At 56.3% G+C, this 16,001-nt stretch overlaps 2 protein-coding genes across 4 annotated transcripts in view; one reads left to right on the forward strand and one right to left on the reverse strand.

Moving 5' to 3' along the window:
- Cic (capicua transcriptional repressor) overlaps nt 1-4,172 on the reverse strand; it is a 37,540-nt gene extending 33,368 nt beyond the window's left edge. Inside the window, exon 1 of the mRNA XM_051207485.1 lies at nt 4,152-4,172. The gene's annotated coding sequence lies outside the window, so the exon portion shown is untranslated. The remainder of the gene's footprint in view (nt 1-4,151) is intronic.
- A 939-nt stretch (nt 4,173-5,111) lies between these two features.
- On the forward strand, nt 5,112-11,808 carry Erf (ETS2 repressor factor). Of its 3 annotated transcripts, none has more exons than XM_051207506.1 (4): nt 5,112-5,250; nt 9,536-9,770; nt 10,104-10,219; nt 10,298-11,806. In XM_051207506.1, the coding sequence occupies exons 1-4, from the start codon at nt 5,229-5,231 to the stop codon at nt 11,581-11,583; spliced, it is 1,659 nt and encodes a 552-aa protein (XP_051063463.1). In that variant the 5' UTR covers nt 5,112-5,228; the 3' UTR covers nt 11,584-11,806. The 3 variants fall into 3 exon arrangements, with proteins under 3 accessions (XP_051063463.1, XP_051063464.1, XP_051063462.1); XM_051207507.1 differs by lacking the exon at nt 5,112-5,250 and adding an exon at nt 6,809-6,914 and having other exon boundaries at nt 10,298-11,808; XM_051207505.1 differs by lacking the exon at nt 5,112-5,250 and adding an exon at nt 7,192-7,446.
- Nucleotides 11,809-16,001: the final 4,193 nt, after the last annotated feature.

A 16,001-nucleotide genomic window follows, 5' to 3' on the forward strand; every position in this document is an offset into this window, starting at 1 on the left:
AGTCAGGAAACCCCAAAAAAAAGGAAGAAGAAAGCAAGAAATGTCTTGACCACTGAGCTCTCCAGGTCTGTGCACATTATTCTTGACCTCGGGCTGGCTGTATGAGAAGGATGACCTGGAACTCCTGACCTCCTGCCTCCACCTCTCAAGTGGGTTGATTATTGGTGTAAAAGTCCTGGCTGTCCTGGAACTCACTCTGTAGACCAGGCTGGCCTTAAAAAGAGACCCGCCTGCCTCTGCCTCCTGAGTGCTGGGATTAAGGCACCACCAGGCCTAGTGGTGGCGCACACCTTTAACCGCAGCACTCGGGAGGCAGAGGCAGGTGGATCTCTGTGAGTTGGAGGCCAGCTTGGTGTAAAGAGTGAGTTCCAGGACAGCCAGGGCTACACAGAGAAAAGGTCTTTAAAAGAGGAGGGGGTAGCACATACCTTTAATACAAACAGGTGGATCCCTGAGTTCAAGGCCAGCCTGGTTGGTCAACAGGGTCATACAGACAAACCCTGCCTCAATAAACACAAAACAAAAAGCAGAGGTTTTATAGGGCACTAAGGAAGTGTGAGGAGGGTACTCGGGCTCACTAGAATTCAGTGGCCATGACTGTATGGCCTCCTGCAAGGAATGGTCATTACTGCATAACTTTGATTCTTTGCTTGTCTCCCAGAGATGGGTGGGGTCACATCTGTGCCATCTTAGGCTGAGGATCATATGGTCGTTACATAGACAGGAGAGAAGTTAATAAGACCCATGGATAAATTACTACAGAAGTCCTAAAGCCCACAGATATTTTCCCCAGGGGCTCTCATTCTCTCTCTCTTTAAAAATAACATTTAGCTCTGGGGAGATGGCTTAGCAGTTAACAGCACTGGCTGCTCTTCCAGTGGACCAGGGTTCAATTCCCAGAACCTGCCTACATGGCAGCTCACAACTGTCTGTCACTCCCATTCCAGGGCATCCAAATACCTCACACAGACATTCAAGCAGGCAAAATACCAATGCACATAAAATAATAAGTCTTACAAAAATAAAAACTATTATTTATTTATCTATTTCGGTGTTTTGTAAATACATGTGCATGAATGCATGGAAGGCGTGTGGATGTCACAGAAGAGCTTTTAGGAGCTGACTCTTTCCTTCTATTATGTGGGTCTCAGAATAAAATTCAGGTTGTTGGCCCGGTCCAACTCCTTTAATCCCAGCACTCGGAAGGTAGAGGCAGGCAGATCTCTGTGAGTTCAGGGCCAGCCTGGTCTACAGAGCGAGTGTCAGGACAGGCTCCAAAGCCACAGAGAAACCCTGTCTCAAAAAAGTAAAAATATAAATAAAAAATAAAAACAAAATTCAGGTTGTCAGGTTTAATGCTGCTTTTCTCCACTGGGCCATCTTGCCAGCCACTTGAGTATTTATTGACTTTTGAGACAGGGTCTCCCGCAGCTCTGGCTGGCCTTGAACTAAGTTTGCTGTGTAGAAGAGGCTAGCCTTAAAACTCCAGCTTTCAACCTTGGAGAGGTCAGAGGCAGGATGTGCCCTGCCCTGCCTGAGCTCTGGCTTTAGCCCTCACTCATGCATGCCTATAGGTGGGACTAGGAGACAGCTCAGGTTGCTCTCAAACCATCTCCGTGTCCAAGGATTGAGCTTGAACTTCTGATGCTCCGGCCTGCACTTGCTAAGCAGGAGTTACAGGAGAGTGCACACCCTCTTTCCCTTGGGTTGGGGGATAGGATGTAGGGCTTTGTGTACAGGAGCAGCTGACCTAGACTTACTTCAGCATGGTCTCCGTTTAATTGAGCAGTAAACTGTTGATGCTGGAGAGACGGCTCAGTGGTTAAGATCACTGGCTGCTCTTCTGGAGAACCTGGGTTTACTTCCCAGCACCCACAGGGCAGCTTTTAACTATCCTTAACTCCAGGTTTGGGGATCTGACACCCTCTTCTGGCCTCTTGTGCACCAGGCACATATGTGGTATACAGACATACATGCAGGCAAAACACTCATACACATTAAAATCATAATAAAATTGTTTAAAAGAAGATTTAGCTTAGTGCATTGTCAGGGTGCAGTAGGCATAGTAGTTAGACAAACCTCCCACCTTTCTGTTTGAGACAGCATCTTGCTATGTATTTCAAAGTGGCTTTGAACTTAGGGTCCTTCTGTCTCAAGCTTCCCTAATGCCAGGATTACAGGCATACACCACCATGACTGGCACAATTTCATACTGCCAGTGATGTGTGTTATCTATAGTTGGATGTCTTAGGGCATAGGTTGCTCATATTGATGAGGTGTATGGTCACTCTGATATATATATACATACATACATACATACATACATGCATACATATATATACATATATATACATATATACACACACATATATATACACATATATATACACACACATTACTTGTATATATACATATGTGCTTTTCACTGTTTATAATTATTACCAGTGTCAATTTTATTTGTATGTTTATTTTGTTATTTTAAAAAATATTTTTAGCTGGGTGGCACATGCCTTTGATCCCAGCACTCGGCAGGCAGAGGCAGTCAGATCTCTGAGTTCGAAACCAGTCTGGTCTACAGAGTGAGTTCCAGGACAGACTCCAAAGCTACAGAGAAACCCTGTCTCAAAAAACAAAAACAATAATAATAATAATAAATTGTGTGTGTGTGTGTGTGTGTGTGTGTGTGTGTACGCGTGCGCATGTGCACTCATCAGTGTATGAAGTGCCAGCTGAGGACATGGGAACACACTGAACCTCCCTGGAACTAGAGGGACAGGCAGTTATGAGCTGCCTTGTATTGGTGTTAAGAACTTAACACCATGGCAGCAAGTGGCCCTAATGGCTGAGCCACCTCCCTACCCACATTTTGGTTTTCTTTCTTTTTATCTATTTTATGTGCATTTGTCTTTTGTCTGCCAGTATGAGGGTGTTGTATCCCGTGGAGTTGGAGTTACAGATAGTTGTGAGCAACCATGTAGGTGTGAAGATTTGATCCTGAGTCCTCTGGAAGAGCAGCTAGTGCTCTTTAACCACCCAGCCTTCTCTCTAGCCCCTAATTTTATAGGTTTTCTTGAGACAGTGTTTCATGCTGTAGCCCAAGCAAGCCCTCAACTCGCCCGTAGCCCAGGCTGGCCTTGAACTGCACCCATCTTCTAGCTTCAGCATTCCGAGTGCTGAGATTAAAGGAGTGAGCTAGCTAGCATGCCTAGCTTTATTTAATTAAGTATTGCTGCTGGCAGTGTTAACATCGAGTCTCAAGCATGCCAAACATATGCTGAGTTAGACCCCAGTCCAATATTTACTGTGCATCCTAGTTTATAATAGTAGCTTTTAATCTTTCAGGGTCTACTAGTAGCCCCATTTTACAGATGAGGTTCAAAGAGGAGAGTCCTCTTATTTTATTTAGGTCAGAGAGAGGGTAGCAGAGTTAGGGTTGCCAGTCAAGTCTGTTTTCCTGGTGGGAAAAGAGGACACAGGGCATGCTGTGTTGTTACTCATCTATTTCAAACAGTGGTATGCAACGGCAAACTGGGATTGTACAGGACAGGGCTTGGATACCAATCCCAGCACTTCCTTGCTATAGGATTTTGGCAGATTGATTTTCCCTATTAAAAAAAAAAAGCCTTTTATTTTTCATCCGTGGTAGGGGTTACAGTCATAACCCCCTCACTGGGAGTATGAAGATGCCTCAGACAATGCTTGGCTCAGAGCCTGGCACATCGTGAACACTCAGAATCAAGAGCTGTTATTGTAACAATGGTGATTATTGCTGGACCACGCTGCTCCCAGAGGGTTACAATATCCGTGGGGAGCTGCACTGTCCGTAGGCAAGGTTACATAATTCCCCAAGGGGGTGACACTTCCCTGGAGGCCATGGTCTCCCTAAAGAAGCGGCATGAGCCATCTCTGAAACACTGGTGAGCTGGTTTAAAGGCTAAATAGGAACCCAGCAACGGAGAAGTTTGGGGTTGAAGCCCTAGGCACCTATAGTCTGAACCCGATGGGCCTTCCCTCTTTCCGGCTGAGTCTCCTAGCCTTACATCGATTCCTTTGGTAACTCCGGTTTATTTTTCATCTTCCCTGAGACTGTGTTTATGCCTAGCTTGTGAGAAATAGCTTCTTTGCCCTCTACCCCGCTGCAGGCTGCCTACCTGCATCCGATCGGTACCCCGATTTCCTGTTTCCCAGACTCAGGCTCCATCCATCCCTCCCATCTGCTGCAGAGAACACAGACTTAACACTTCCCCTGCGCTCAGGCCTTTGGTCTTAAGCCCTGTCTTCCTCTCACCCCCAAGGCTCCTCCGGAGCACATTTGTTCAGACGTGGGTCGCCCCCTGCATCCTGGCACTACCTCCGGAACCCCCTGCTCCAGTGTGGAGGTGGGGGTACCTCCGGCCGCGCTCCCAGGACAGCTGCAGCCGGGGGACGGTGGCGATTGTGGGGGCTTCCTCCCCAGCTGGACTGGGCCTGTCAGGAAGGCCAAGACCCCATCTCCACAGGAGCCGAGGGTACAGCCGCCTCCCCATTTCCGATGCTGGGAAATGCTTCCCACCCATTCCACCCCACCCCTGGACAGCTGCCCTCTTTCAGGCTCGGGGTTGAGGGGGGTTGGGTAAACCCAGGCTGGGAAATGGCTGAGCTCTTGATCATCCTCCAAGATCCAGACTCCGCCCCCCCCTGCGGAGAAGATTCTGCCCCTTCCCCACAAAAATTTCTGATCGTTCCCCTTCATAAAATTCCTTTCCTCCAAAAGGTCCCAAATGAAACTCTGCAGCCAGGAAAGGGCAGAAGAGAGGCGGCAGGTAGTGAGTGACGAGGACCTAAGTTCTGCTGACTTAGAGGCTCCCAGAAGGGTCGTGACCCGCAGGACCCCCAGCCTCTCCCCGCCCTCTTCTTCCTCCCTCCCCCGCCGCGCGGCCCCTTTAAGCCGGGAGCCGGCCGGTCCTCAGTGGCTGCGCGCCGGCAAGCGTGTGTGAGTGCGCGGGAGGGGGCGGGCACAGTGTCTCCATGGCGACGCGGCGGTGACGTCGCCGGCCGGGGGGCGTGGGCGTCCCGGCCCCGGAGTGCGATATTAACCCGGGAGGCGGCGGCGGGGAGGGGAGAGGCTCTGAGAGGCGAGGCCGGGTGCGGCGGCGAGGGCGTCCCAACGGGCGCGGGACGGGACGGGGCAACGCGGGCGCCAGGAGCAGCGGCCCGGAGTCGGGGCGCCTTGCCCCGGGCCCCCCAGCATGAAGACCCCGGCGGACACAGGTGGGGGCGGGGGCAGCACGTGTGGGGGAGACTTGTTGCCCCGGGAAACCGGGAGGAAAAACTTTGGGCGGGGGCTGGAGGGGTTCAGGGGAGCCCGATCGGCCCCCAGTTGTGGGGGACCCCCAAGCACTCGAGACCTGTTGCTTCTCGTGGCGCCGAGCAGGGGTGCTGCCTGGGAGCCCCAGTGCCGTGGATCCTTTCGGAATGGTGTGGGTGCTGCGGGTGCTGCTCTGCCCCGGCCCGGCCCGGCGCGGCCCCGGCAGCCTGGGCTCTCCCGGGATCGCTGGGGTGTCAGAGTCCCTCCCTGCCGTTCAGTCTGTCACGTTGCACTCCGGGGGCCGGGACGTGTGCGGGCCGGGGGGGGGGCTCGGTACCGGGGCCCGCTACGCTCGCTCGTGCGCTGCGCGGTCCGGTCCGTGACCTTCACGGCGGCGCGTGCCCCGCACCGGGCGCGCGGGATACGGGATGGCCCGGAGCAGGGCGTGAGCGGGGAGCGCGGGGCTCGGGGTCCGAGCTGCGCCGCCCCTCCCCCGTCCGTCTCCTCGCTCCCCCGCCCGCGCCGAGTCGCAAAGTTCCAAAGCGCAGCCCGAACGTTCGAAAAAGGAACTTTTTGTTTCCGACCTTAGAACGCGCGGCTTTAAGGTGGCTCAGGGGAGACTTGGGGACCCTCCTCCGGCGCGGGCGGAGGCCGGGAGTTGAGGAGGGTGGGAGAGATGGGGGGGAATGCAGAGGCTCCCTCGCCGTCCTCCCCCCTCCCCGATCCTGCGCCTCTCTTTCAGCGGGCCGTCTCTTCCCTCCGCCCCTCTCTTCCCCGCCAAGTCGCTCCTCCTTAAGGGGCCAGGGTTCCCCTCCCCCCCGATCGCCGGGCGGGGGGCAGCAGGATTAACCCCCCTCCCGCTCGGACTTTTCCCCCGTCCCCTCCCCCGCCGCCCCCGGGCTTGCACGGGCTGGACTTTGCGCCCGGGCGCGCGGGGTGGGGGGGAGGGGGCCTCGCCGCCCCCTGCCCGTCTGCCCCGTCGGAATCCGGCCCGGGGCGGGGACGAGGAAGGGGGGGGGAGAAGGGGGCCGGGCGCCGCTGTTCAAACTTGTTTCCTTCCCCCGGCGGCGGCCGCGGCTGGGCCCGGGCTCCTCTGTGCGGGTGTGTGCCCCGACCGGCCCACCCACCCCACCTCCCTGCTCGGCGGGTGGGGGCGGCTCTTAAAGGGCTCCGAGTGGGGCTCGGGCGCCTGGGGATGGATGGGGGCGGAGGAGGGGGCGGGGTGGGGCCGGGGTGCGCGGTGCCGTAGGGTCAGTCACGTGCGTCCCACTCGCTCCCCGACTCCCACAGGCTCCCGGGCTGCCGGGCCCTGGGGGCAGCAGGAGCCTCGCCTGGCCCGGGGAGGGGACCGACCCAAGGCGCCCAGACAACCCCGCCTCGTCCTCCCTCCGTGTTACGGGCCTTGGCTTGACGGGACCTGCAGGGCCACCGCAGGCCTGCCCGGGGTCCCGATCGCGTGTCCGTTCTCGGGGGAAGGCGGGGGACCGGGACGGCCTCCAGGTCGGTCTGTCTCCCCGACTACCGGCCACTGCGCGCCCCTGCATCCGAGCCTCCATCCCGGCGCTTCTCTACTCCGCCGTGGCTGTTTCCCACTTCCTGTTTTCTTCCCGGCCCTGGCGCCATCGAGGTCTGCCTGGAGTGGGGGAGGTGTTGAGGCCCCCCGGGAGGCAGGCGCAGTTTCCCTCAGTCCCCTTCTCATCTGACCCCAGTAATCCCCTTAAAAAGTTTAGGTAGTCGCGTCAGGTTGGGGGTTGTGTCCCAGAACTTATGCCCCCACCCAGACTTGGTGCACAGCCTGGGATTTCCAGGTGTTCTTTCTGGGACCCAGCCATCACAGTGTGCAGCCACCCCTCCACCCTGTCTGTGTCTCTGGGGTCCTTCTCTCAGTTGCAGCTGCCTCCTTCCAGCCTCACTGGACCCCCGTGCCGGAGAGGTCCTGCATTCGCAAGCCTTCTTGCTGCAGAGCTGGTGTTTCCGTGATTTAAACACGTGGACCCGTATACAACACACACATGGTCTCTTTGCCCGTGCCTGGCTCCTGGCTTCAAGGCCTGGGGAACAGAGCCCCATTGAGACACCCTGACGTCACCCCCACTCCATCCCCTCCCCAAAGCTGGGAACAGGCCCTCGTGTATGCTGTGTCCCGATGAGGAAAGCCGGTACTAGGGTGGTGCTGGGGTGGGCCTGGGCTTGAGGAGGGGTCTCTGCCAGAAGTGGCAGCCAGGGTCCTGGCCTGAGGGTGGTGTTGCTCAGGGAAGGAGGTTAACAAGGGGGCCTGGGACAGCTCCCAGAATGTGGGCTTGAGGCCTTTCCAGGGCCCCCCCACCTCCTTTCCGAGTTCCCTTTGTGTTGCATGTAGTCTCTCTCCCTCTCTTCTGCAAAGTTTATTTTTAGCCTCCTGCTCCCCCGCTCCCAGGACTGTCGCTGCACACACGTTGCCTGGTTACCGGGACACGGAGGCTGGGGCTGGTGGGCTGGGAAGGGTGGCTTTAATTTTGGGGGGAGGGTGGAAGTCAGTACACCCCTCCACCTCCAGACTGATGTCTTAGGGGCTTCAGCCCCCCCCTTCTTGGGACTGGGAGCCAGATTGGAGCTGAGGTGGGAATAGCGTGGAGCTTCATGCTCTGATGGGAGCCAGGAGAATTTTGGAATTGGTTCTTTGGTATATAGATGGACGACTTCACTTCACGGGTTCTCAAAGACCTCTGCACTCTAGGGGATACCCGGGCACCTTGGTTCTCTATAGCAGGACAGGTCATGGGGTGAATACCTGGATTATTCCCAAGAGGATGAGGCAGTGGGTGCCCGGGTCCTTAGGAGGGGTTGTCAGGCCTCTCTCCCTGCTAAATTGAGTAGGGCTGCTGGTGCAGGACTCTGGGTCCAACATCCCAAACATCTGGAAATCTTGTTCCCGGAACCTGGCAGTGGTTGGCTGGTTTGAGGCAGGGATTCCTGAATGGGGCATGTGGACTAGAAGGGCAGTGGTGAACTGGTCATCCTTTCTACCTAGTTCCAGGGTTCCGAAGTCCTGTGCAGGGCAACACTTGAGTAATGAGTGCATTTGGACATGGTGGTCCCTGAAGGAGTGTGGAGCTGCTGATTGCTGTGTTTCCAAGGGGAAGGAGCCTCTTTTGGCTTTCACTTTGGGGCTGGGCCGAGAGGGGCTGCCTAGGGCTTGGGACCCCGCCCGCCCATATTTAGCTGTTTACCTTGGTCTCCCTTCTATAGTGGTGCTAGGGCCCCTGATCTGCCCCCCCCCTTCCTTCCTCCCCTTTCCCTCCTCCCACCCTCCATTACCGGCTGCCTCGTGCTGAATTATTGATGGCCCCTGATTACCCGGGGGTTTGGGAAATGACAACAACCGCAGCCCCCCCACCCCAGGCTGCCCACCCCCTCCAGGGACCAAGTCAGCCCACCGCCAACCTCTACCCAAGGTTAATGCTGGGGCGGGCCAGCAGGTGGGCTGGCAGTAAGTGAGGGTGCGGGAGGAGAGGGAGGAAGGTGATAGCTCTGGGCCAGGTCCCCTCCATCCGGGTTCCTACGGGTGCACTAGGGGAGGGCGTTGTGGCTCGGAGGGTCCAGTGCTGTGGGGGGTGGAGGGGGCTCTCAGACAGTCTGGGTTTCACTCTCAAGGGAAGACAGAAGCCTCTGTGTGTGCAAGCGCTGACCTCATCGTCAACCAGCCACCCCACCCGGCCTGGTCCTTTTAAGAAAAAAAAAAAACCCTTTCCAGTCCTGGGTTGGAGTAAGAGTATCTGTGGGTCTATATCTGTGGGTCTAAGAGGAAAGATCATGTATGTTTCTAAGGAGAGGGTCACAAAGGCTGGGGGGGGGCGGGGGCACTAATGGCTCCAAATGGAAGTAGGGGTACATAGAGCGGCTGTACCCCCATCCTACTGGCCACGTGTGCCCTTTCCTGCCCCTCCCCCTCTCCCCCTGGCAGCCCTGCCCGCCATCCTGGCTTGGTGCCTGCCCCCTGGCACTGGCCCCGGGACCCGCCGCCGTTGGTTTCCTGTTTCTCCCAGTGTCGCTGGAGCAGGCTCCAGCTTCCCCTCCTCCTAACTCCAGTCTAACCCCCTCACACAGATAGGCATACGGTCACCCTCTGATTTGAGTGTTGGTGAGGGGAGAGGGCTTTCCTGGTGATGGAAGGCTGAGGGGCTGAGCAGGAGGTGCACTCCAGGGTGTGACCCAGAGCCTCCAACTTGGCATCTTGACCCCAGGCCACTCCCTGTCTCCTGTCCCTAGGGTTTGCCTTCCCAGACTGGGCCTACAAATCGGAGTCCTCCCCTGGCTCGAGGCAGATCCAGCTGTGGCACTTTATCCTGGAGCTGCTTCGGAAGGAGGAGTACCAGGGCGTCATCGCCTGGCAGGGGGACTACGGGGAATTTGTCATCAAGGACCCCGATGAGGTGGCCCGCCTCTGGGGGGTCCGCAAGTGCAAGCCCCAGATGAACTATGACAAGCTGAGCCGGGCCCTGCGGTGAGGAGGGGCAGTGGGCCCCAGAGGACATGTGGCATGCCAGTTCCCATGGTTGGTGCATGAGGACAGGTTTTGGGTTTGGTCTCTAGCTCTGTAAGATGCTCCAGCAGTGTGAACAGGGGCAAGCCGTGGCCCTTTGTGAGCTTACAGGTCACCCAGAGGTATCCCGGGCAGAGGGTGTGGGGGGGGGTCAGCACTGGAGCTGCTTCTACTGCGGCCCCCACTCCGAGTAGGCCATTGGGCACCCTCCACGAGTGCCGCCCAGCCACATGTCGTGGTGCCTGGGTCCCGTGGAGTGTGGCTTGATGGCCCGTCGGTGTTTTGTGCCCACAGCTATTATTATAACAAGCGTATTCTGCACAAGACCAAGGGGAAACGGTTCACCTACAAGTTCAACTTCAACAAACTAGTGCTGGTTAATTATCCTTTCATCGACGTGGGGCTGGCCGGTGAGTGTGGGGGTGAGGACGAGGTGGGTCTTCCTGTGGACCAAAGACCCTGACGCCAAATCTCCCTTCTCTTGTCAGGGGGTGCAGTGCCCCAAAGCGCCCCTCCAGTGCCATCGGGTGGCAGCCATTTCCGCTTCCCTCCCTCAACGCCCTCCGAGGTGCTGTCCCCCACCGAGGACCCCCGGTCTCCGCCAGCCTGCTCTTCCTCCTCCTCCTCCCTCTTCTCTGCTGTGGTGGCCCGGCGTTTGGGCCGGGGCTCAGTCAGTGACTGTAGCGATGGCACGTCGGAGCTGGAAGAGCCTCTGGGCGAAGACCCCCGGGCACGACCCCCCGGGCCCCCTGAGCTGGGCGCCTTCCGAGGGCCCCCCCTGGCCCGCCTCCCGCACGACCCCGGCGTCTTCCGTGTCTACCCCCGGCCCCGGGGTGGCCCCGAACCCCTGAGCCCCTTCCCTGTGTCGCCTTTGGCTGGGCCTGGCTCCCTCCTACCCCCTCAGCTGTCCCCGGCCCTGCCCATGACCCCCACCCACCTGGCATACACGCCCTCGCCCACGTTGAGTCCCATGTACCCCAGTGGCGGCGGGGGCCCCAGCGGCTCCGGGGGCGGCTCCCACTTCTCCTTCAGCCCCGAGGACATGAAACGGTACCTGCAGGCCCACACCCAAAGCGTCTACAACTACCACCTCAGCCCCCGCGCCTTCCTGCACTACCCTGGGCTGGTGGTGCCCCAGCCCCAGCGCCCGGACAAGTGCCCGCTGCCGCCCATGGCGCCCGAGACGCCGCCGGTGCCCTCCTCGGCCTCGTCTTCCTCTTCCTCCTCTTCGTCCCCGTTCAAGTTCAAGCTGCAGCCGCCGCCGCTGGGGCGCCGGCAGCGGGCGGCTGGAGAGAAGGCTCCGGGGGCAGCGGCCGACAAGGGCGGCGGGAGCAGCGGCCCCGGGGCGCTGGGCGAGGGCGCAGGTGCCCTGGCCGCGCCGCCGCCGCCGCCCCAGATAAAGGTGGAGCCCATCTCGGAAGGCGAGTCCGAGGAGGTGGAGGTGACTGACATCAGTGACGAGGATGAGGAAGACGGGGAGGTGTTCAAGACCCCCCGCGCCCCGCCTGCTCCCCCCAAGCCCGAGCCCGGGGAGGCGCCCGGGCCAGCTCAGTGCATGCCCCTTAAACTGCGATTTAAGCGGCGCTGGAGCGAAGACTGTCGCCTGGAGGGGGGCGGGGCCCCGTCTGGGGGCCCCGAGGACGAGGGTGAGGACAAGAAGGTTCGTGGGGACACGGGCCCTGGGGAGGCCGGGGGGCCCCTCACCCCGCGACGGGTGAGCTCTGACCTCCAGCACGCCACAGCCCAGCTCTCCCTGGAGCACCGAGATTCCTGAGAGCTGTGGGCAAGGGTCCTGTGTGCCCCCCACTCCCTGAGCTTTTGCTGCCTTAACCCCTCCCCCCAAAGCCCCCGGAGGTGAGGGCAGCTCTCTTCGTCTCCTCCCTGCCTCCCTTTCTCCTCCCCACATTTTGTATAAAACTTTTCATTTTTTTTTTTTAATGGTAGGGTGGGTGGGTGTCCAGGGCTGGGGGTAATCTCCTCATCTCTGGGTTTCTAAGTTCTGGGCAAAGTGGTGGTGGTGGGGGGGGGCGGGAAGGGTTGTAAAGTGGGGGCACCTCCATTCTGGGGATTTCTATTTGAACAGAGGCTTTGGCCTTTAACACCCAGGAACTTTTTTTTTTATAACAATCGTAGGAAGTAAAGCCTTGTCTCCCTCCCTGTGCTCTGCCTCTTACCTCGTCCTCCCCCCCCCTTCTTACCCCCTCTCCCCATCCCTAACCCTGCCTTCCTTGCCCCTCCAGGGGCTGTGAGTGCCTGGGTTTCTTATACCCCACAAGGTTGCAGCAGGGGCCGGAGGGACAATTTTATAAACCAAAAATTCTTAGGGGTGGTGGGGTGGGGTGGGAGGCAGAGGAAGGTGAGGGTGCCGCCTATGGGCCACAAATCTCTATAAGTGCCTGTTCCCCACTCCGCCCAGTAGTGGTCCAGTCCCTTCACACCCACCCCCAGCTGCTCCTAGGTCTGACCCATGGGCAGGTGGGTCAGGGGACAGGGAGTCCCTTGAAACCAAACTGGAAGCCCCTCTGCCTCCCAGCAGGGGCCCCAGGGGTGGGCTGGAGGGCTGTGGTCAAGCCTTATTCTGTATTGGGATGGAGGGGTGGGGTGGGACATAAGGGGGCTGCTGGAGAATGTATTCAAAACAATAAAACTTTGGACCTTTGAATGTGGTAATGTGTCCTAGGGACTGACTGGGTAGGGTGCAGCCAACCACAGCATCGCCACAGACTCGCCTTAGTTCTGGACAGGTCTAGACACACACCTGCTTCCATCTGTGGCCAGAAGGCCTGACTCCACCTGAACAGGTCAAATAGGCCTGGGGAGCTATTGGCCTGCTTTCAGGTGTCAGACCTCAGAGTTGATGATTAAGGCTTCTGGCTTTCTCTAGTCTTGTATTTCCTTGACTGGTTTCCTATCATCCAATCTGCCTCTTGGACCCTTAACAGGGTTGAGCCTGCTTCTCCTATTACCTGAATTGCTTTTCCCCTCCAGCTCTGACTGCTAAGCCACACCCTCTCCAGTCTTTAACTGCCTCTAGCACACCGCTCATCTCCCTTAAATGTTCATGGAGGAGGATAAAGTGGTCCCCCCCTGTAATTCTAGCACTTGAGGTAGGACTTTGAGTTTTAAGGCCTCCCTGTGTCATGTAAAAAAAACGGGAGTGTCCTGTTATCATCATTCCGCTTGGGATCCTTTGGCAGTGAGGCCTGCAGTTTTTGTTTCTTTTGTTTGTTTTTGTTTTGTTTTTCTTCTTTTTTTGAGACCGGGTTTCTCGGTATTGTTTTGGAGCCTGTCCTGGAACTCGCTCTGTAGACCAGGCTAGCCTCGAACTCACAGAGATCCGCCTGCCTCTGCCTCCTAAGTGCTGGGATCAAAGGCGTGTGCCACCAATGCCGTCTTGAAGCGCAGGATTTGTGCTGGAGGGATGAGCATGAGGTTGAATAATTTTGCTCTTCTAGAAGATCTCAGCTCCATTCGGAGCACCCAGGTGGGGCGGTTCATGACGGCCCGTAACTCCAGCTCTGGGGAATTTGTTGCCCTCTTCTGGCTTCTGGCTCACGCACAGAACTGGCATGCACTCACACAGATTGACACATTAATAGAAGCCCTTGAAGATGAGTGTTGGGGCTATATCATGTTTGTGTATCTTGTGTGCTGTGCCGGAGGGGGCCATGCCCCGGAAGGAGATCGAGATGGTTACAAACTGCCATGTGGATGCTGGTAACTGCTTTTAACCATCAAACCATCTCTCCAGTCCCAATAAAACAACCTTGGAGAAACCCTCGAAGATAATTAGTAATCTTTGTCCCACCAGGGTGATAGCCCTGGGCCAGCAGGTTTTTCAAGGGATTTATCCCATTAAGAATATCTGATTTTTGACTGACATACTGTGTGTTGTGTATTTAAGCATTTTAGTTCTTTAGACATTCAACAACAAAGGGTCTTATGAAACTTGCCAATGATCCAGAGCTGAGCTATTCAGCGCCAAATCCCATGGTCTTGCAACAGGTGGATTTTCCAAAGGGAAGTCAAGATGGCTGAATTTAGATCAAGGTGCCTGGGATTTTATGATTTGGTCGATGACGAGCTCCTAAAGCTAGGAAACCCGCTTGGAGAGTGGAGTCCTGGAAAAACTGTTAACAATAGGAAGAATTCAGGTTGTGATTGCTGGTGGATACAAACCCCACCTGGGTAGCGCAGGTGTCATGCCTGAGACCTAGAAAGGACAAGGGTTCCCCCAAGGCCACACAGTTGCTGAGAGATAGAGTGGGAATCGGAGCTCAGGGCCTGTTGGACCGGCTTCGCTGTAAAACACCAGCCTGTGACACCCTGAGGGGAATGAGCATCTACCCCTCCACTTAAATCCCATCATGTACCAGCCTCTGGGTGGGTGGTCCACATGATGCCATCAGTTGGCAGCGAGGAGAGGATCCAGGACTGGGATCCTGGCAGGAAACAGGCTCCTGTGGCAGCCTGTGGGCAACTGCTCCCTCTCCTGGGTGATGTAAGTCATTCCCTGGGGTGGGAACCACTAGGTTATTTCTGGAAGTTGGGATGAGACATATCTCCTGGCAACGGCGATGCAGCTGAGTTGCTAGTGGGGTGATAGAGGAAGGCGGATGTTGTCACCGCTTGAAAGAAACATGACGGGCTGGCAGAGCCCTGAAAGGAGCACTCACAACCACACGGCTTGTTAAGTGCTCAGCTTTAGAAGCCCTCGGAGGTCAGATCAGGGTCTGTCTGATCAAACTTGTTGCCCCAGATTCTGACTGCGTGGGAATATCTGTCACAGGTGATATTTTGGCCTTAAAAACAGCAGCTCCCCCAGGTCTTTAATCGCCCACTTAAATCCACTTGCCGGCCTGGGACATTTCTTGTAAATGCCCTGGCATGTGGCTCAGCACTGGGAAGGCTCAGGTCGGAGGATGGCTGCTAGTTGGAGGCTAGCCTTGCTACAAAACAACACTCCATTTCTTCTCCTCCCTTTTGTTTTCTGAGACAGGGTTTTCTGTGTGGTCTTGGCTGCCCTGGAACCCTCTCTGTAGACCATGCTGCCTCATGAGTGTTGGGGTTAACTGCATGTGCCTGCAAAGACCCTATTTCAAAAGAGAGGGGAGGGCTGGGGATTCGGCCCAGTTGGTAGAGTGCTTGCTTGTTTAGCATGTACAAGACCCTTGGATTCAATTCCCAGCATCATAGACCCGTCGTAGTGGCACCCACCTGTAATCCCAGCACGGCGTAGGCAGGAAGGTCAGAAATACACCTTCAGCTTCACAGCGAACTTGAGGCCAGCTGGAGCTATCAGATCCTGTTCTCAACAGAAACAGAAACAAAAGAACATCTGACCTTGGTCCTGAGATTTTTGCTTCCAACCAGAAAGTCCTCCATAGACCTTTCAGGACACCTTACAGATTAGTCCGTGCCAACTAAAACCCCATTTGTAAGAACAGTCTCCTCCCAATACCTACACGCCTTCTCCAAAGTCTCTTCGGTCGGTGTGTTTCTTAGTCATCCTTCGCCTATTCGGGCTGCTTGGAAAGCGTCGTAATTTCTCATTCTCTCACATAACATTTCACAGATATCTCTTGAGCTTTCTCCATCATGCTCCAAACAATTGCTTTCCAATGCCTATAGCCCATCAAAGATTTCTTTCATCCAAATATCTCTAGGACCCTTTTAGACACTTGGAGACATTTTGCAGATCTTCTCTGACATTTGCCCTCCAGTGCCCCACAGAGATTAATACAAAGACTGGCCCCCTGCTCAGGTTCCACGGGCTCCGGTGTTTAATGATGGGTTCTATCCTGCCACGCACACCCTAGTGAGACTTCTTGGTACTATGCCTTGGGGCTTGACTTAAATTTTACTTTTCCACTCCTAGCAGCCGTCAGAGGGCGGCAGTCACCCATTCGATTGTGCTGCACCAGAAACGCCCTCTCCAGTCGAGCGTGAAGCTTTGCAAAGTGGACGGGAGGACCTGCGCGTTGCCTTCTGGATAACGTAGTCTGAAGAGGCATTAGCCGTCCGATCTGTCTCCGTTTCGAGTCCACTGAGAATGGCAGCCGGGAACTGACCGAGCCGATTGGACGCTAGACTTCAGAAAACCCTGATAATTAGTACCAGCACAGGCTGCGAGTAAAGCGCAGAGACTCCATTTCTGAGTCAGGAAGAGCTGACAGCACTTTCATCACACAC

The sequence above is a fragment of the Phodopus roborovskii genome, unplaced genomic scaffold (genome assembly GCF_943737965.1).
Source record: "Phodopus roborovskii unplaced genomic scaffold, PHOROB, whole genome shotgun sequence".
In the NCBI taxonomy this organism is placed as follows: Eukaryota; Metazoa; Chordata; class Mammalia; order Rodentia; family Cricetidae; genus Phodopus; species Phodopus roborovskii.

What these genes read in the sequence shown, in the direction of transcription:
- Erf (XM_051207506.1), top strand. Translation starts at nt 5,229, where the DNA reads ATGAAGACCCCGGCGGACACAG. An exon ending in GAAGACCCCGGCGGACACAG is followed by an intron (nt 5,251 to 9,535) that starts GTGGGGGCGGGG and finishes TCCTGTCCCTAG; the next exon opens with GGTTTGCCTTCCCAGACTGG. An exon ending in AAGCTGAGCCGGGCCCTGCG is followed by an intron (nt 9,771 to 10,103) that starts GTGAGGAGGGGC and finishes TTGTGCCCACAG; the next exon opens with CTATTATTATAACAAGCGTA.